Source organism: Ostrinia furnacalis, unplaced genomic scaffold, assembly GCF_004193835.3.
Source record: "Ostrinia furnacalis isolate ACB-3 unplaced genomic scaffold, ASM419383v2 OfSCF5765, whole genome shotgun sequence".
In the NCBI taxonomy this organism is placed as follows: Eukaryota; Metazoa; Arthropoda; class Insecta; order Lepidoptera; family Crambidae; genus Ostrinia; species Ostrinia furnacalis.
The window spans coordinates 208,777-229,390 of NW_021136004.1; the positions used below are offsets into that span (position 1 = coordinate 208,777).

The 20,614-nt window shown below is 37.4% G+C and overlaps 1 protein-coding gene and 1 long non-coding RNA gene across 2 annotated transcripts; one reads left to right on the forward strand and one right to left on the reverse strand.

The window, feature by feature from the left end:
* Window positions 1-1,201: 1,201 nt before the first annotated feature.
* Window positions 1,202-12,436, reverse strand: LOC114361503 (uncharacterized). The gene is made up of 3 exons (XM_028316557.1): window positions 11,760-12,436; window positions 9,752-9,816; window positions 1,202-6,153 (listed from the first exon to the last, which is right to left on the reverse strand). Exons 2-3 carry the CDS (start codon window positions 9,804-9,806, stop codon window positions 2,645-2,647), a joined length of 3,564 nt encoding a protein of 1,187 aa, XP_028172358.1. The 5' UTR covers window positions 9,807-9,816; window positions 11,760-12,436; the 3' UTR covers window positions 1,202-2,644.
* Window positions 6,869-8,150, forward strand: LOC114361504 (uncharacterized). Its single transcript, XR_003656601.1, has 2 exons — window positions 6,869-7,090; window positions 7,829-8,150. It is a non-coding gene; the product is annotated as an uncharacterized LOC114361504 (long non-coding RNA).
* Window positions 12,437-20,614: the final 8,178 nt, after the last annotated feature.

Consider the following 20,614-nt stretch of genomic DNA (forward strand, 5'->3'; position numbering starts at 1 on the left):
CTAATAAACGAACTCTCTCACTTAGCAAAAACTTTGTAAACTTTAAAAAACCCAATTTTTTGATGGAAATATTTCGGACTTCCAGTTTCATTAGGTTGAATGTGTCACATTATTGCCTTGTGTTCACGACAAAAAACATTTTTACCTAACAGGGCTTACTCACTAAAAATTATCACCTGGCAGTGCCCTCAGTGACCAAAATATAATATGGTGTCATATCCAAATAGACTAGACCCCTAAGGATGGATAGACTATGGTGAGAATAAAAAGTTATTTTATGGAGACGTATTTTCAATAAGTTACCGGACAATATAAGAAATAAAGAATAATTAATTAATTTCCTTTATACTTGCGTATTTCATTTTCTTGTTGAGAAGGCATACTACTCCATTAACGAATTCCTCCCGGACAATTTAAATATGTGAAAATGTTTGCATATAAAATGTTCTACATACCTAATTAGTAATAATAAGCAACCATTTACATATAGCACGCCATCTGCTTGGCAAATTGTGGCTGAACAATTTTTAAGACCCATCAATGTTTATTTGATTTGATTGGGATAGACCCATACATGTAGTCCCATTGTACCTAATTGTAGTCCAATTGTACACCTAATTGTAGTCCAATTGTACACCTAAATGTAGTCCCATTGTACCCATAATATGAAGTCCCATTGTACCCATAATATTAAGTCCCATTGTACCTATAATATGAATTCCCATTGTACCCATAATATGAATTCCCATTGTACCCATAATAGAAGTCCCATTGTACCTATATGTATTCCCATAGTATGAAAGTTGCCTCGAGTATACGTCAATATAAATTAGTCAGGTACGTACATGTAATGTTCTGGTTGCAGTAGAAGACATAAAACCAAATAAAACTATATTGTATCTTTGAATATAATATTTTATTCTTCAATCACGGAAGTTTTTCTAAATGTATTTATTCTGAGTTTCATATCCCTTATAAATAATAACTCGAATACAAAAACTTGCAATATCTGTACTCTATACTTATGTAAACTTAAACTTATTAACTCTGCTTACAATAACTAGCCTCCTGGTTTCTGTGCTAGCCGTTCAACTAACTTGCCTCAGGCGTTGTCAACAAGCTCAGAAACCAGTGGAAAACTTAAATTTTGCACTGTCGGCACACTTTTTACAAAGCCTTAGTTTTTTTTTATTTATTTACAGTAACTACCACCTGTGCTACCACTTATAAAACGCACCAACTTAATTTGTGACAAACGAGTTGTAGACCAACAAAATTAATAGTCCCAAAATTTATGTTTGTAACCAAACTGTTATGAAAGAAAGAAAATATTTTTATTCAGTCCAAACATGTAAGAGAAGGATTAAAAAAAACTGTGATGTAACTTATAAAAACAAATAGCTTAACTTATTACTAGGTATGAGTGCTGCAGAACAATTAGTTGACACAATTTCAGGGCACTGTATTGCTATACAAACATTTATTTTACGTTTGTCCATTTAACGAAATCGCATGGTACTGTCATATTTTAAAAGTTAGGGTTACTGAATGGTATTATTTTAGTTACTGCATCAAAATGGGTTGTTACAAAACAAAACTCAATTATTCATTTAGCTTCCAAACAAGAATAAGCTTAAATCTAAAGTAGGCATTACAGTAAATAAATGTTAACAGTTAAACTGAGAACATAAGGAACTAAAAAAATCCTTTCTTTTTGATTCGGGCATACATAATCAAATCCAGTAATTAACTAAAAATAATATTACTTACTATGTAACTAGTCTGCTGCAATGAATATAAATAAAAATATAAATCTATGCATGATGAGTAACAATACTTAATGTAGGTTATTAAAAATACCTATCATCTGATACAAAATAGAATTGTGTGATATAAATACTAAATGCCGTAGGTTAGTCAGTATTCGCCAAGTCGTAAATGCCTAGTCCTACATTTAGCATGAAATAAAATTCTATAGATTATTATAAACAAAAAAGCAAACATGTATTGTTACTTTTTAAATTTAATTATCAGTGTCGAGAATTTGACGAAAAAGTTACTTAAAATGTCTTAAATAAATGTAACTTTTTCTATTACTAATGGATTAAATTTTTAAATTCCGAAGGCGTTGTGTCACTTCTTGATTATTGTTTACCACAACTCATTGTTGTCAAATCATAAAATGCACAATAGACGACCAATTTACTCAATGGACATAACGTTTGGTGGTAGGTCGATGGGGTTTGACGCAGACTGTCGCATTTCATCACGAATTAAAAAACGGTCCCGTTCGCCTACCGTTCTATTAGCATTTGGTCCCATTCGCAAAATGGTCACACTTTTTTAACCTACAAGTTGAACTTTGTTTCAAAAACGATAGGCTTTAACTTTATCTGAGTGTGGCCATTTTGCGAATGGGTCAATGTTTTGGAATCATTTGTGACGAAATGCGAATGGGACGGTCTGCGTCAAACCCGGCCGATGTACTTTTGACTCCAGATTTACAATTAGAAAGTCATGGTGTGCAAAGTGAAGACAATAACGTCCTATTTAATTTCACATTAAATTAGAAAAATATATGAATAGTTCATATTACAAACACCGTTCCAGTATTTGTATTAAATTTTCACTGCACTATTACTATTTAAGTATTAGGTAAAGGTTTTAGAGGACCTAAACTTAGTAAACCGTCGGCACCTAGGGCCTGCAAGCCACTAGTCATACCGTTCTGCATATGATGGACTGAAATCACTGGGATTCCGAAACAACCGTTCGCCTGTTCTCTATTAGCCAACGGAATAAAACTATAGATACCTAAAGCACTCAGCCGCTTCAAATTGTCTTCTTGAGACAAATCCACTACCGGCAATCCCAACTCCCTGTTGGGCCCTGTCACATTGTGAAAAACTCTCTTGTGATGCTGCAATTGTAAGGACTTCGGATATGAAGCTGGACATTCGTCACATTTAAACATAGGAACTTTGCTCTGCGGATGCGCTGCAGCCATGTGCACTTGTAACGAACTCTGATTCATGAACATTTTTTTACAATATTTACAAGAATTACCAACGCCCCCGCCAATCTTCGCTTCGGGAATTGAAAAGCTACTCGATTTCGACGTATGTTTGATACTGACGCCAGATCCGAGATTAGGAATGTGAGGGATAGGCCTTTCGGGAGTGGGCGACCGACTCTTTTGCTTCTGTTTTATGCTAATGCCCCGGGAAGCCAGCACGTTAGCCATGGCGTTCGCTTCCTTATTAACAGTCTTTTTAGTTATTGAGATTTGACTGCCGAGATTCAGTTTTTCTTTGGCACCTTGTACGCTGTGTATCAGAGGCAGGCCCTCCCGTTGCTTCTGCATCGCCATGACCTGGCAATCCTCGTTGTCGTGCTTGCCGGGGAGCAGCATGTCAGGCCGCCGCTTCTGTCCCGGCCCGCCCACCATACCTCCGGGTCTTTTCATCGGCATTCGCATTCCAGGTTTTTGACCCCGCACTTGTCCATGCACCTGAATCCCTGGCCTTATTGAAGGGCGCGTATTCCTGACGCCGGGCATTCTCGGTCTTTGACCAACGTTAGCGCCTGTCGCCATTCTTATTTGGCTCGGTGCGGGCATTTGACCACCCATCATCTGTCCCGGAGCTTGTGATCCCATCTCAGGCCCAGACGCTACTGTTTGTCCGGGCATCACCATTTGCCCAGGTTGGAAAGTCTGGACATTCTGTATTCTAACCCCGCTACTTGTGGGTGGCTTCATGGTACCTCCGGGGCTTGAAGCGGGGGTATATTGACTAGGTGCGGAACCAGGTGGTCCCATTTGTCCCATCGGTACCTGATTATTCATCATTGGTGCGTTTTGACCGTAAGCCTGCTGCATGCTTTGCAAGGGTGATGTAGTGGAGTACGGTGACGAAGCCGTCGAATAGGTGCTCTGCGGACTTGGATATGGACTGGTTTTAGACATTGGTGTTTGGAATTGCCCATATTGCTGTCCCATGTAGTGTTGACCAGGATACTGGCCTGGCATCGATTGTCCTGTAGTAGCTCCATACATATTGCCTGACGCTTGCGGGTATCCGGGATGCATATTCTGGCTTGGCGCATACGCATTGTATGGTTGAGGAGGCACCATTCCACCTCCTCCTGGATATGCTTGGATATTGATCATTACATTTTGCTGATGAGTGAATCCAGGTGCACCACCCCCAATAGTCGATAGTTTTCCAACTTGCTCAGCCAACTGTTTTACCGGTAATAAGCTTGAGAGAAGATTCGTGGGCTGACTAGAATATGGTAGCAGATTTGATGATGAAGGTAGTACTACACTCTTTGAATGGCCTGTCATACGACGATGTTCTTCTAACAGAGACAAATCAGTGAACCTCGTATTGCACACTTCACAGGTTTGCTGGGGCCCAAGCGTGTCTAAAGATATGTATTCACTCGCGTCTGACAGTGATAGATTTTCCTTTTTAGTAGACGTCGAGAGAAGACTCTCAAAAATATCATCGGCGCTTTTATCGAGCATATTAATTGGTGGTTTGGTGTCAGGTGCATTCCAATTGAAATTGTGTTGTTTTTCTGTGGACGGCGTAGAAGATGAGAGTCGCGAATTGAGTATGTTAGACGCACCATAATTAGGCTGGGACGTCGGAGTTGGTGCTGGATAGGATTGGGATGGATACGATACCTCTTCTATTTTCGGGACTATTGGTTTGATATCTGGAGCTGGTGTAGCTGACACAACACAGCAATCATCGTCCTCATCATTTGAATCACCATTGATTTCAATGATTGCATCTTCTTGTTTTGTTACTGGGAGAAGAGGCGTAGTTGTGGATGAAACTGGAACGACAGTTTGAGCGTCAGGATCTGATTTTATTCGGGCAATAATCGGTGTGGAAACTGTTTCTATAGGAGGTGAGGCTCGTTCAGTTTTGACTTGCCCCGAAAAGAGAGGAATAGTGGATGATGATTGTGGTTCTCCAGAATCCACTTCTTTTTTAACAACAATATTTTCCATAGCTGCAGTGGTCTCTCTCGACTGCCGTCGATCTATTGTTGGAGGCACAGCTATTGGCGTTGGTTTTGCTGGTACTGTTTCTTGGGTAATTTCTTTACTAGCAATTGGCAAGTTAGCTCCTCTCTTAGGCGTCTGCTTTACCGCCGGCCTGCCCACCGGTTTAGATTGCGGTAGTTCTTTTACAGTTTGTTTCACCAAATTTTTTAATGGTTCTTGTTTGACTACTGAAGCTGCGTTCTTAGCTTTCAAGTTCTTGAGAGCATTTGAAATCTTTTGGTTTATTGGCGACTTATCAGAGTCGTCGCTATCGGAATTCTTATTTCTATTATTTGAATTGTCTTCTTCAGCTGAATCGTGTTCAGCTCCAGATCCTTCTTGTTCTCCAGATTTTTCTAATTCTTCATCGTCCTCTTGATCTTCTTTACTCTCGTCATTATCTTCTTCGTCTGAAGCTTTAAAATCTCTAAGACCATTTATGACTTTAAAAGAATTCGAATTATTACCGTCAGATTTGAGTTTGAGTTTAATCCCGCCTAACTGGCCTAGCTTTTTCATAACATCGTTACTGGTATTCGCGGGTTCCGATTCTGGTTCTTTCTTTACTTGTACATTATTCTTTTTAATTGTGAATCCTAATCCGCTAAGTTTGTTTAATGCATTTGAATTTTTAGATTCAGTTTCGGCTGGTTTTTTGAGTGACAATCCGGTTTTCTTGAGTATTTGCGAGATGTCAATTTTTTGTGGCGTCGTTTTCGTGCCAGGCTTTGGCGGAACTGGGATGTCGTCCTCATCGGACCAGTTCTCATCTCCGGATGGAGGGTAGTCTTCGTCGTCCGACGGCAGTTTGTCTAGCACCACCGAGGGCAGCGACACGTGTTGTATAAGATGGTTCTCTAACTCCTCCCAGTCGGGGAAGTCTTCGTCACAAGTGTTGCACCTGTATTCCTGTTTCGGCTTCTTTATTAGAGCCCCTGAGGATTGCAGTCGTTTCAAGATATCGGCAACATTGTTGTTCTGCGGTTTGACACTGGGTTTTTTCTCCTGTTCTTCCGTTTCTTGCTCTTCGTCTAAGCCCTGCTCGTCGTCATCTTCTTGGTAATTGGACCCCACTGAACCAGCTTCGCCATCTGAAAACAAATACGTTTTGGCGTTGATTACTTGATTATAATGGTAGCCATGACATGTAATTATATTAATCACGTTGATGACACGGTGGAATTAGTTTCGTGGCATATTTTTAATAGGAACATCTAAACTAAACCAAAATAATTTTTACTACACCTAATTAACACAAATATTAAATTAAAAAAGCTAATGATGATGATAACAATTTAGGAATTTAGGTATTATAGGTTACATTATTTACCTATGGTGAAATCGGTAGTTATTTTCCATTATGTAATGATTTTCAACCGACTTCAAAAAAGGAGGAGGTTCTCAATTCGACCCGTATTTTTTTTTCTATGTTTGTTACGCGATAACTCCGCCAATTATGAACCGATTTGAACAAATCTTTTTTCGGCGTAGAGGTAATACCTCAAGGGTGGTCCCATTTAAATTTAATAATAGAAAAAACAACCCCCAAGGATGGAAAATTGGGGATAAACTTTTTTATACGCAATATCTCCGCCGATTATAAATCAATTTGAACGATTATTTTTTTGTTGAATAGGTATTATCAAAAGGGTGGTTTCATGCGAATTTGAAGAAAATATTTCACCCCCAAGGGTGGAAAATTGGGGGTGAACTTTTTTATACGCAATATTTTCAATTTTTTGTTTTTTTTGTGTTCACGCATTTGAAGTCGGTTTTATTTTTTTTAAAAGTTAATTCTAAACTGAACTTTTACAATGTTGAGGTCAAGGAGGCAACAGTGACTCGGTCGGCTACAGTGGCTCAGTCATGTTTCGACCTGAAGGCATAGGAATATATATTTGTCTCTTTTACCGATTCAAAGGTCTTGGTACCCGAACACGTTTAAACCAGTTTGCTCGCCGGTCAAGTGCCGTGCGGAAGGGTGAGGGAATGTTTTTTGTTTTCGCGCCCACTAAATTACATTCTAAGGTGAGTTTCGATTGTTTTCATATCTTTGTTTGTTGCTTTAGGTAATAGCCGTTATACAGTGTGAGTCACGTTAAAGTGTACATATGAAAATAGATGAAACTAGACCTATTTTTATCGACAAAAAAGAGGTCAAAAATTTTTTGAGATTTTTTTTTAATTTTTTATAGAATTTTTTATCTTCAAATTACTTATTGTAAAGAAAACGTAATAACTTTTAAACTAAGCGGTATATCCTAATAAAATAAAAACAGAAATAATGCTCAATAACAGGCGATACTAAAAAAATACATAAAATACACAAAAAAGGCCAACAAATAATAAAAAATGACACTTTTTGAAAAAAATCTGCTTTTAAATTCGTGTTTTTTTGGTTATTTGATAAATTTCTCCAAAAAATGCCCCTATAACTTTAAACCAGTTTGCTCGCCGGTCAAGTGCCGTGCGGAAGGGTGAGGGAATGTTTTTTGTTTTCGCGCCCACTAAATTACATTCTAAGGTGAGTTTCGATTGTTTTCATATCTTTGTTTGTTGCTATAGGTAATAGCCGTTATATTTATCGGATAGTAGGTCTTGTATCAATTGTCTTTAATCCGAATTTTGACTAATTTGTTTTACATCTTGGTTTTTTTGATCAAATATTTACAAAATGGCGTAGAAGTACACAGTGACTCAATTTTAATACTTTATACGAATTCAATATTTTTATAACTTAAATCGAATTTTGTTTTTTATTTACAGAATGCCACGGAAAAAAACCGACAGAAAAATAGGGAAGAAATAAATAACGAAGAGATTGAGATGACTTAAGATCTTATAGGTAGCAATAAAAGTACTAAGAGTCGTGTTGAATTGTTGATTATAATAAGAATAGCTTGTGCAGTTTTGTTATTATTTCTAATAAAAAACTACGCGGAATGGGCATTTTCTTTTCATATAAATACTGCCGTACCACGTTAATACTGTGTACCACGGTAGTGAGTCAGTGTGTACACCTAGTAGTCCACAGTGGCTCAATTATCATTTTTTTGTTTTAGGTTCCTACTTTGACATAAGTAGTAAATAATGTAGAATCATGAGTGCTCAGTTACAGTTCAATAGTGTATCTAAAATGTGAGCAAATTTTAGGCCAATATTAAAGCGATATCTATTTTTATTAAGCTTCGAAAAAAAAGTGAGTCACTGTTGCCTCCCTGACAATAATTTTAATTTACGATGAAAAAATAGAGTGATGAGTATTTCTAAGGATTTAATTAAAAAAAAATTACTTAACATCCTGTAACTGCTATAAATCCTTGAAATAAAATCTAAATAATATTGCTATGATGCTATCTTAAGTAGTAAGTAGTTAAAATAAGTGTTATATTTTTGCAAAAACATGTATTGCTTGATGTACTGGCGAAACTTATACATTAGTGTTAATAAAGCAAGCCAAGCTGAAAATGTATCTCATATAAAACGTAATATCACAATCAGACACCAGTAACAACTGTAACAGTATACATTTATTCATAGTTGATTTTTTTCCGCTTGCAATAGATAGTGTCTTTCAAAAGTTCCTTACGGCCGGTTCACACATGTCTCCGTTTTACTGTTCCGTTTTATCGTGTACGTTTTTTTCGTCGATGGCGTACCTATGTAGTTGTATGAGCGACTTCACACATGACACAGTATTCTGTATACAGTAATACATTACATCGACGAAAAAAAAACGTACACGATAAAACGGAACAGTAAAACGGAGACATATTGTGTGAATCGGCTGTTAGGTCGCTAAACCTTCCGATAATTTTCCAACGTGTTTTTGGGGTTTGACGCAGGCCGTCCCATTCGCATTTGTCCCATTCGTATTCAGTCCCATTCGCATTCCATCCCATTCGCATTGGGTCCCATTCGCATTTTGTCCTATTCGCAAAATGGTCACTCTTAGATTAACTCACCAATTAATGCGTACCATATAAGAAACAATAGTTCAACTTGTAGACTGAAAAAATGTGACCATTTTGCGAATGGAACCAAATGCGAATGGGGCGGAATGCGAATGAGACCGAATGCGAATGGGACCGTGTTTTAATTCGTGACGAAATGCGGATGGGACGGTCTGCGTCAAACCCGTTTTTTGTTTCAAAAACCAACTCGGTTTTGACGCAGGTCATATTCGCAAAATATCATCGCGAAGTAATGTTTAATCCTGTATATTTTCAGTAATTTTCTGTAAATGTGACTTTTTGAGAAAGTGACCAAATTCGCGATGTCATTTTTCTAAAATGACGTTCTGCGTCAAAACCCGCTCCTCCTCTCACTCCTCACCCCCTTAATGGGATCCATGAACTTTTTAAAACTTTTTATTTTATTATTTTATGCTGTCTACATAGACAAGTGACTTTATTTTAAAAGTGATAAAATGATGCTAGTACCTATTTAAACCCAAATCAAAAGTTACAAAAAACAATAAACAAAAAGATCTTTATTTTGAAAAAAAATTACAATTTATGCAGTGTGTCGCTACACTATGTTGCATTAATATAATACTACTGGTTACTGTATGTTAGTAATATTATTAGAATACTTTATTGTGAATTATGTCTTATGAGATCAATCAATTAATAACTACAATAGGTTTTTATAAGAAATATAAAAAGCACAAAATAAAATAAAACAAACCTGATTCATTGTTTGTAGGTGACGGTGGAAAGTCAGTTTCTGGCTTTGATGCCATGATAGAATACCTGTGAACAAGTTAAGAGATAAGACTCTCTTATTATGTCCAATATTCCTATAATTTAGTAATTACAAGCGTACATAATTTATAATTGGACATATGGAAAGTTCGCCAATCAATTTAAATGCAATTTAATGTAACAGCCAATTGTTTGTGAATCAAACTCATTCACAGATAATTACAGAGATTGATTTTACCCTGTATTTCTGAAACCGTACCAAACCGTTTATTGGAATTGAATTAAAATTATAATCTTAAGCATAGGTACTTAATTAACATTCAGAGAAGGTTCTAGGGAAGGGAATGTGGTTATTGTCCTACATTCTCTAAGAACTAAATGCTACGAGATGCGTCAATATTATGCACAACCCTGAAACGTAAATGTTTAACTAGGTACTCATCAAACAGATAAAAATAATACTAACTACTGTTATTATCAATTACTTATTGCTCATAAATGTACTGCAATTTATTGTACTATTATAAATGTATGTATTTTAGTAAATATATTGCATTATTTATCAACATTCAGGTGAGTGCGACCACACACTTGTAAGGAAATAGTAAAACTAAGTACAACACACAACAAAATATAAAGTGTAAAGGATAGTGCCAGGGTCTGGACCAAGTGTTGCCCCGAATCAACCCATAGTGCATTTTATTCCTCAGGCCTATACTAATGTGTAAACCGAAGCGCACTGAAATCTATCCCTGGAGTTAAGAGAAAAAAAGAGTTTTGTTTGGAATTATTTACGTACAAAATATCATCGATGTATACGTACTACGTATAAAATTTCGCGATTATGGCATAAAATAACACTCGCTATGTTGAACTTAACCATACTGCATCCGTACACGTTACTTTAGTGCGATTTAGACATTCTTTATAAACGATCTAGCGCTGTTTTAATTGTTTAGTAAGTTGACAGAAATTAATTATTTCCAAAATGAAGCAAGAAGTTTTAGTTCTCTATCCTTGCAAAAAATCTATTTATTGGTGTATTACAATCGATTATTGAAGTTATTAAGTAAGCTAAAACTTCTTGCCCCATTTTGGAAATAATTAATTTCTGTCAAGTAACCAAACTACTGCAACAGCGCTTGATCGGTTATAAAGAATGTCCAAGTCGTACTAAAGTAAGGTGTACGGATGCAGTATGGTTAAGTTCAGCATAGACAGTGTTATTTAATGCCACAATCGCGAAATCTTATGCGTAGTACGTTTACATCGATGATATTTTGTATGTAAATAATTCAAAACAAAACTCTTTTTTTCTCTTAACTCCAGGGATAGATTTCAGTGCGCTTCGGTTTACAAATTAGTATTGGCCTGAGGAAAAAAATGCACTATGGTTTCATTCTGGGCAGCACTTGGTCCAACTTCCATACATGGATTGGCACTGTCCTTTGTCTAATTAATAGTAGGTATAGGTTCGTATAGTTAAGTCATTGATTATTTTATGATAGGTAGTAAGATTTAAAAAAGTTGAAATTACTTAAAATTTATTATATTAGACAAACCATGCACACATAAAAAAGTGATGTGGGATACCTAACTGTTTTTATTTTTTAACAAAAAATAAATAACAGCTTGAAGTATAAGATAATTACTAAAATAAAAAAATATAGGTGAAATATATGTGAAGTCCTCTACTTTAGTTAGAGGAGTTAAAAAGTAGTTTAAAAGCTTCATGTTTATTATTGAAATTTGGTGTGAAATGCAAAGATGGATAAAATAGTACAAGTTTACTTCCTAAATTACAGTAAATCTAGTGTAAGACAGCTAATAATCCAAGCCGTACTTCGTTCGAATTTATGATAAAATGAAACAGAACTCAAAACATTTCGTTCCGGGACTGTACATAAACAAATCACTCACACAACAAACAACACATCATGCTGTGTATCAATCGGTAATTACATGTTCACAAAATATAGTGAAATACTCACTTTCATTGTTCAATTAATCGAAGAAAGTCACCATTACAGGCCTGTCCACATACAACAATTTTCTAAAAGTTCACTGAATGCTTGCTTTGCGTTTTCTACTGAAGCGAATTGATGCAATGCAAGCCACTCGAGTACTCGACGTAACTTCAATTCACACAATAAATCTGAGTCCACAAGGCTAACAACTGTATACCGACTCTTCCCGGCTTCAGTTTTGTCATAAAAACAACAATAGAACAAGAAAAATGCTAATTCTGTATTTTCCGCGCACTCCTGTCACTGATCTCTTGTATTGCACTTGGAATTCTTGGAAACGAAAATACAAAATGGCCGGCTAATAAATAAACGACTCACGTCAAAAAGACTGACTCAATTCTCAACCATAGTTTTATCCACCAATAGGCTTGTTGTGTACGTCAGTCAAAATTGTTGATATTCGATTACAACTGTAATCAATTTATGCAAATTACAATTGTAATAATTACTTTGAGAAACGTGTTGGATAAGTAAGTAACCGAACGACTTTCACAGTTTCACAGCTTCGCTTCGATCGAACGCGCAGCCAGACTACAGCAGACTAAGGCAAGGCAAGGTCGAGCGAGCGAGCGAACTTCTATTCCTTTCACAGGCACTGTACGTACGGCTGCCCTGCCAGTGCCAGTGTTGCGAAGTGCCAGTATTGGTTGGCTGGCAAACACCTAGCGGCAGATTGACGCTGGGCATGCTGTCGCAATCGCTCGCATGAGTGTTCGCTATATTTGTCTCATCTCGCGCTTTCCACAAGCGACTCTTTCTACATAAACATACTAGCGAGTGGCTAGATGTTAGTAGGTATATTTATGATCGGAACGGGTCGGCCGCTGGATTTAGTACCTGCCTACGTATTGGAATGACCTCGCTTACTCGGCTCGAGTTGAGCGTCGTGCACGCGATTCAAAGTGGAATAATAATAATAATGCCAGCTCACAAAGCGTATTGTGGTCGAGTCGTGTACAGCGAACGATATGTTGTTTCCTGGGTTATTAGCGTGATGACCTTGATTGGTTATGAGAATTACAAACGACTTTACGACGTTATCATTCATTCTGTGTTATTGACGTCGTTGCCGTTATATTAATAATCAATTACTTACTTAGGTAAGTACTTAAATAATTACTTACCTACTTGTTTAAGTAGTTAAGTACTTAAATACTTACTTAAGTAATTTAATATTGTATAGGTAGGTGTTTACTGCTTACTTATCAGTCTTATCTTATCACTGTCCCTAAATAATTTACTTTAGCAGTTTTAATGAGACGTCTATTTCGATGTTAATAAACGTCAGTCAGTCATTAAATAAATGAAATCATGGGTGTCGGTCTACCACTCCATTTTCTCTTGCCAGCGCGGCGCCGACCCATTTTTTCGTACAGCCATTCACCGACCCGCTTTTTCGTACAGCACAAACCCGCTTTCCCGTAGTTCCCGTACTGCACCGACCCGCTTTCTCGTACAACACCAACCCGATTTCCCGTAATATTTCGCACAATTTAGGTATATTTGAAAGAAAGAAAGAAAAATAATTTATTGGTTCAAATACGTGTAACTATTTATTTTTTATTATTTGCAATAATTTACAAATTAAAAGAACTTACTCTTTCGTTTGTTTTCTACTTCGCTCGAGCTCTAGTGTATTGGACTACGTGATCAACGATTTGCATGGGGTCATCGAAACTAAATTAAAAACGTAGGAGTACCTACAGTTACTGTACGAAGTTAGAATTTATCAATCCTAAGAGAGTAAGTGGGTAAACTAAAAATTAAATTGAGGACAAACAAATTCATGCCAAAAATTTAATTTAATAATGGACGTTTATCAGAAAATTTTACTTAGGTATCTACTAAAATAATAAATTACTTACGAGTACTTTGTTTTAGAAGAAATTATATTCAAATTCGTTCACATCCCGCTACAAGCCTACGAGTAAATGAGGGGTGGTTAGGGAATTACCAGTAAGTGGTGGCCACTGTGGGTGGGGGAAGGAGGTGGAAGCACCTACCTCCCAGTCCCAGGGTTACACTAGGCAGGGTGTGTCGGTACATACTTATCCCATAACACCCTAAGGCTCTGCTTTCTACGGCGAACTTTTTATTAGGTGGCTAGGTATTTTTGTGCAAAGATATTGGCTTTAATTCTCCATACATCTCCTGCTCTTGTACAACCCTATCAAGGTAACTACGCACCTGGCAGTTATGACGTCATATCGATGCTCTCTGGTACGAATTTGGCGAACGCGTGGAGATGAGCGGGTGAGTACGAGGTAGAGTCGCATTCCAGCGAGGTACGCAGATAACTCGATCGGATTGTAGGTAAGGAAGGAGCGACTTTGGTTAGTTTACGGATCTCCTAATTTTTTATTGAATCTTATAACACCGAGCATAGCAAGCAATCTGGAAATCATTGTGGGATAGGCCTATGTTCAGAATATGGAAGACCCACCATTACCATAGGTATACCCCACTATAATAATATCTTAACTTTTCTGGCTGAGTGCGATCAACATTATGCTCAAAATAACTAGATGTCTAACTTCTTTTTAACTCCTTTCCGAATGGCTATTTCATCAGCCACCCTAGGAAGAAGCGGTCTAAGAACAACCTGTGAGGACAACAATTTTTTTTTTTACTATAAGGCAGCCGCAGGAATAGCATAGGAAGCAAACAAGCTAGTACTACCAACATCTGCAATACCAGAAGACCTCCCAAGACTCCCAACTCCCGATAAGTTTACTTCTATTGTAAGAAATGATTTTCTAATGAGCCTCCTGGTCTCATTCATGTAAGTATTCATTGGTTGTAGGCTTTCTGTGGAAACACTGATATTTGCTGTAACCATCATTCCAAAAGGAGTTTAACAAAGAAGGCAACCGCGCCATAGATAGATGATAAGAGTTTCAGAAAGATGCCACACGGTGCGGTGCGGCGCCGCACCGCAAACATTTTGCCGCATCTCTGTACACATGGTGGTATGGGGCGCCGCAACGGCCACCGTCTCGCTCAATCGACCAGCGGTGCGGCGGCCCCGGAACGCACCGTCTGGCATATCATTGATTTTTATAAGCAGGACGCCGCAACGGCACCGCTCCAGCGCCGCGCCGCGACCGCACCGCACCGTGTGGCTTCTTCTCCCTCAATCGAAGTGCGGTGTGCCTGCGGTGTGGTGCCGGGCCCGGAACGCACTGTCTGGCATATCATTGATTTTTATATGCAGGACACCGCAGCGGCACCGCTCCGGAGCGGCGCCGCGACCGCACCGCTCCGTGTGACTTCTCCCTCAGAGTATACCTACTTAACTTTATTAATTATTTTTAGAAGTTTATATTAATACAGGGTGTTAGGTAAATGGGTATATGAGCCGACACTAGCCCATGTTAACATGGGCATATAAATGGTATGGTGAAGTCAGAAATTTGATATCATTATTTTATTTTTTTTAATTTTCATACAAAATAAATTTTATAAAATCCGATTTGTATGAAAATTAAAATAAATAAAATGAAGATATCAATTTTCTGACTTCACCATACTATTTATATGCCCATACTAGCATGGGCTAGTGTCGGCTCATATACCCATTTACCTAACACCCTGTAGAATAAAAACACTCAGAAGAATATACCTACTTCTCATTAATTTTATACACTTGGGTGCGTCCAGCCAGCGCTAAGTTTATTTTAAAATGTCTTTCAAATATCCATGCTTTCTCCCTACCTCTCACGGTTAAATCCGGCTTTTCCCTCGAGTCCCGGTGGTATTAAAATGTTTCAACAATAAGACGAGTAGGAGTAGGGTGCGTCCTCTCTCGCCTCGCCGAGTGGCAGAGAGGGTGAGTCGGGTCGGGGTCGGGGAGGGTACCGACTGCGCAATATCCCTCTCCGCTGTACCCCTTACCCCCTGTGGGTGAGGGGGCGGGTGGCCCGGCGAAACGACCGAGCTCTCGCCCGCAGCCGACCCATGGATGTTGTATTATGGTGATAAAATCGTACTCTGGTTTTTAACTGTTCGACTTGGAAGGTATTAGCCTACCTAGTCAACCCAAATACCTAAGTAATCTTATCACAAATACATGTTTATTTAATTACATTGTCATGTGTGGCGCAGCGTAGCATGACGTGGCGTGGCGTCGTGGCGCGAGCGTGGCCTAGCGTAGAGGCGTTGTTGAGTGAGCATGTTTCAAATTAACGCAGTAGGTCCTACCTAATTCAGCATCGAGAGAAGTACCTAGGTTATAATAATTAATGAGAATCATTTTTAGTGATTACGCTTCTTTTGAGCGTAACCAAGCCAAATAAAATGTAATCAGAACAACGAATGCCAAAACCATTTATTACAACCGGTTATCGTTATCTTCTTGAACGAAAATAAAGATAACGATCCCCTTTTGAGAAACACGCGCAACGAACAGAGCATGTTGAAAATGTTGATAATAATAATGTTGGCAATATTTAGCCAAACAGACCAGTAGCGCTTTTTTTTTCATCTAAGGCTGAGTGAGTTGCACCATCTTTAACTTTAACAAAGGTCAAAATCTGACAAACTTCATACAAAAAAAAAATCGGTTATAGTTACGGTAAAAGTATGTTGGTGCAACTCAGTCTTAGTGGACCAACGATCTGCTGAAGATCGCGGAAAGGCATGGAATGCTTGAATGCAGGCTGCAGGGCAGGAAATCTTTGTGAGAGGTGAGAGGCCTTTGTCCAGCAGAAGACGACATGTGACTGAAACGAACGAATTAGTTTCAATGTTACTAAGTAGGTAGCACAGTAAATAAATCATAAAATACTGTGTAGATAGGTAGGTACCTACTTATTTTACATCACGCCATCAGCCATAAAAAACCTAACACAAAAATTATTGATCGAAAAAAGTTAAGTTACAAAAAGGCCTCAAGGGCTTGAGATCACTCCACCTCTCTAATCTGTGCACTCCACAAGTCCGAAGGGTACCGGGCGGGGGGTGGTCTGATTTCCCGCCATGAGAGGGCAAGCAGTAATAATAATAATGATGTCAAACCATTACCACCTTTAAAACATTGAGTGTAAGGACTCATATCGCTTGCGAAATCTGCACGACACGGTTCGCTTGTGAATTGTGTACAGGCGGCAGCATGCATGTCAAGCTAACCACTGTAAGGGTCTTAACCAGTTGTAATACAGGCGAGTATGCAACAAAAATGTGTAAGTAGTCCAAGACACTAATCTGTGGTCTGTCTGTAAACCTAGGATCTATGCGCACCTCGAATAACTGTGGCGATAAGCTCTAATCGCGCCATTTTATCGATTTTACGCGATAAGCCTATACATTTGCATATAATTTGACGTCTAACTAAAATCATCGTAAAAATTTATCACGGCGCGCATCCTAGCCGTCCGATGTGCTGTCGCCTGTACTTACTTCTATTTATACCATAAAGTTACCATAAACTTTATGATTTATACCGAGTGCGCTGCGCTGTGCGAGTCTAGCGACATTTTTATTTTTATTACAGCACGCCACCACTTGGGCGCCCAGCCTTCACTTAAACATAGTAGGTATACCTATACCGGTTATTCACTCGACTCGGCGAATGAACAAAGCATGACTGTCTATTAGTCCAGTCATTATTGTAAGTTCACCTCGGAATTCGAGATACCCAGCTGTAAGTCTGTAAATACGTGTATATTGACACCCTAAAAGTTGTCTCAAAACCTACATGGTAGGGTGTAAGCAACTATTAAATTTCAAGGTCAACGGTCACAAAAATCGCTTTTTTTAGAAATATCTCATTTCCTATGGGTTTTTTGCTATTTGTATTTATTATCAATATTGTAGAATACTAAATTCTCTACAAATTTTGTTTGAAAAATTTTTTTATACGGTGAACCGTTTTCGAAATAGAGGGCGGAGAGCGCGCGGTCACTGCATCACTTCAGGTCAACTTAAGCGGTTTAGATTTTTCATACAAAAGGATTTTCCCGCTAATTCCCGTGGGAATTTCTGGAATTCCTTGTTGTTTACTTTTACTAAGGTACCTACATGCCAAATTTCAAGCGTCTAACTTCCGTTAAGCGTTTAGATTTTTCATACAAAAGGATTTTCCCGCTAATTCCTGTTCCCGTGGGAATTCCTAAGTATACTATAACCTGCCCAGGTGAATGAAGAATAATTGTACCAAGTTTTGTAAAAATCCGTCGAGTAGTTTTTGTTTCTATAAGGAACATACAGACGGACAGACAGACAGACAAAAATNTACCTACTAGCGGCCGCCCTCTATCTCGAAAACGGTTCAACGTATAAAAAAAATTTTTTGAACAAAATTTGTAGAGAATTTTGTATTCTACAATATTGATAATAAATACAAATAGCAAAAAACCCATAGGAAATGAGATATTTCCAAAAAAAGCGATTTTTGTGACCTTTGACCTTAAAATTTAATAGTTGCTTAAACACACCCTACCATATGTAGGTTTTGAGACAACTTTTAGGGTGTCAATATACAAGTATTTACAGACTTACAGCTGGGTATCTCGAATTCCGAGATTCTTACCTAATTTAAGCTTAAATGACTGGACTACATCTAGTGACTTGTTTCACTACCAGATATTTATTCTTAGTTTATAATGAAAGCAATAGATGGCAGGATTTACAATCATCGATAGAATAAAAGGAGGTGGATTTAATATTAAAAACATATTTGATTAATTTAATAAAGCTTACATCTTTTAAAATTTATTTATGTATTATTCATACATTACAAGTTTCAATTAATTAAATAAATACTCTATTTACAAATGACTTGAAAGAACACTGCTTTAAAATTTTAAAATAATTATTTACACTGTTATTAAAATAAACATTATTTTTAACAGCACAGTGTAAACAACTTCTACCTAAAAAATAAAAGGCATTCTTATTATCATTATGTAGTTCCAAATTATAAATAAAACAATTCTTTTAATTGAATATTTAAGAACATATTATTTAAAACTTAAAAAAAAAAACAACAGCCACTAGTGCAAAATGAATTCTTAATCGGTAAAATTCAAATTAATTCTCTTGCCAGGCTTCCTGACCACAAAATTAACGACGAGTAAAGAGCCAAAAGGAACCAGTAATTTAATTTATATCATCAGCTTCAGATTGTATACAAGTTATTTCCACTATACAAAGGTGATTTATGGTAATTTCGTCACTGTCTTCTGATGTTCCCGTTTTGTTTGATTCGTTTTTCTCACCATTAGCCGTATGGTTCTCTTGACCATCGTCAGAACTGGATGATTGCTTTTTCAATTTGTTTACGAGTTCTGTTACCTCTCTCTGTCCACGAGCCAATTGCTTTTCAGCATTATTTATTTCCCTGATTTCTTTTATTTCTTGTGCAGATTTTTTTCTTTTAACAGCTTCTATAATAGCATTACGATGTTGACTTTTCATTTGAGCTTTTATATGTTCCCGTTTCCTTCTGTTATATAGCCTACTTTTCTCTAGTCTTGCTTCTCTCTGTTCTGGTGTCTCCGCCGCCCTCCGAGCCCTGTTGGCATCTCTAGATTTCCTTAATTTCTCCTTTTTAACCTCAAGATCTTCATTTTTTCGCTTAATTTTCATTAACCTTGTATGTTTAGTTAATCTTGAGCATTCAAACTTCCGTTTCATAGTAGTACACTATGGTGTTTGTGCACTATGATAATGGCTAGGTATAGATACACTTTATTAAATGATACTTAATTTATCTAATGAGGGAAGTAAACAGACAACACAGCAATTCATTCGTTTTGTACTGTAGAAAATAAAACAAACAACGAAACAACAGCCCGAATTGCCGACTGAAACAAATGTCAAATTGACATTTGTTGTCAATGTCATTAAGGCTAGGATAGCGTTCCGATTTGATCCTAATTCAAATTTGTAAAAACTAAAATTTAATAATACTGAGCAGTTTATTAAAAATCAGTGTTCAAAAAGTTCAAATAAAGCTTTGAAATAATGAAATCATTATTTATAACGTACATTTGTACAGCTGCTTACTATAAATATTTTTCAAGGACTTTGCTTAGAATCATTAAAGCATTAAATTCGGAACATAAATGATGTCAAATTTTATATTTTTAAAGTACGGACAATAGCGGCAAAGGAGGTAAGAACCTTGCATATTTGTAGGTAATTCCTATATTTTGGTGGAATTGTCTTTCTACCCACACTTTTTAGAGTTGCAAATACGTGTCAAGATGTAATCTTTGATTCAGTGTTGGGAAGGAGCAGTTCAAGGCATCGCGACACGGTGGTAATTAATTTAAAATTAATGTGGTCAAAATAGAACAAAATGGATTGACTTGACTGAACGATTTAGTAGCCTACTCGACTAAATTTTTGGTGTTGCCACGTTTAGCTACTAAATTACTCGCCACTCGACTAAATTACTCGACTAAAAGGCTTGCTTCTTAATTATGGCACAAGCAAGCAGCAGACACTCCTCTAACTTTTTGCAAGTAGTGCTAGCCTGGGAGAACTTGGGAATGAAAAAGGGAAGGGAACCTATTTTATTCTTTTCTATCGACGCGACGCGACGACTGGTAAAAAACAAATCTCGCTGTTATATCGGGCTACTTTCAGCGGAAGACCACCAAGAAACATGGTCAACTCAGTCTCTACAACAAACCCACTTTGGTAGAGGCTGTAGCCTGTAGGACATATTATCCAGGGATGTTATGGATATCCGTAACCGTAACCGAAACTTTCGATATCCGAAACCGTAACAGTTTCAAATGTTTCGGATAGTTTCAGATGTAGGCAGTTTAAATTGTTTTTTGTATAGCATTAGGTATAATGTAAAGGCATAA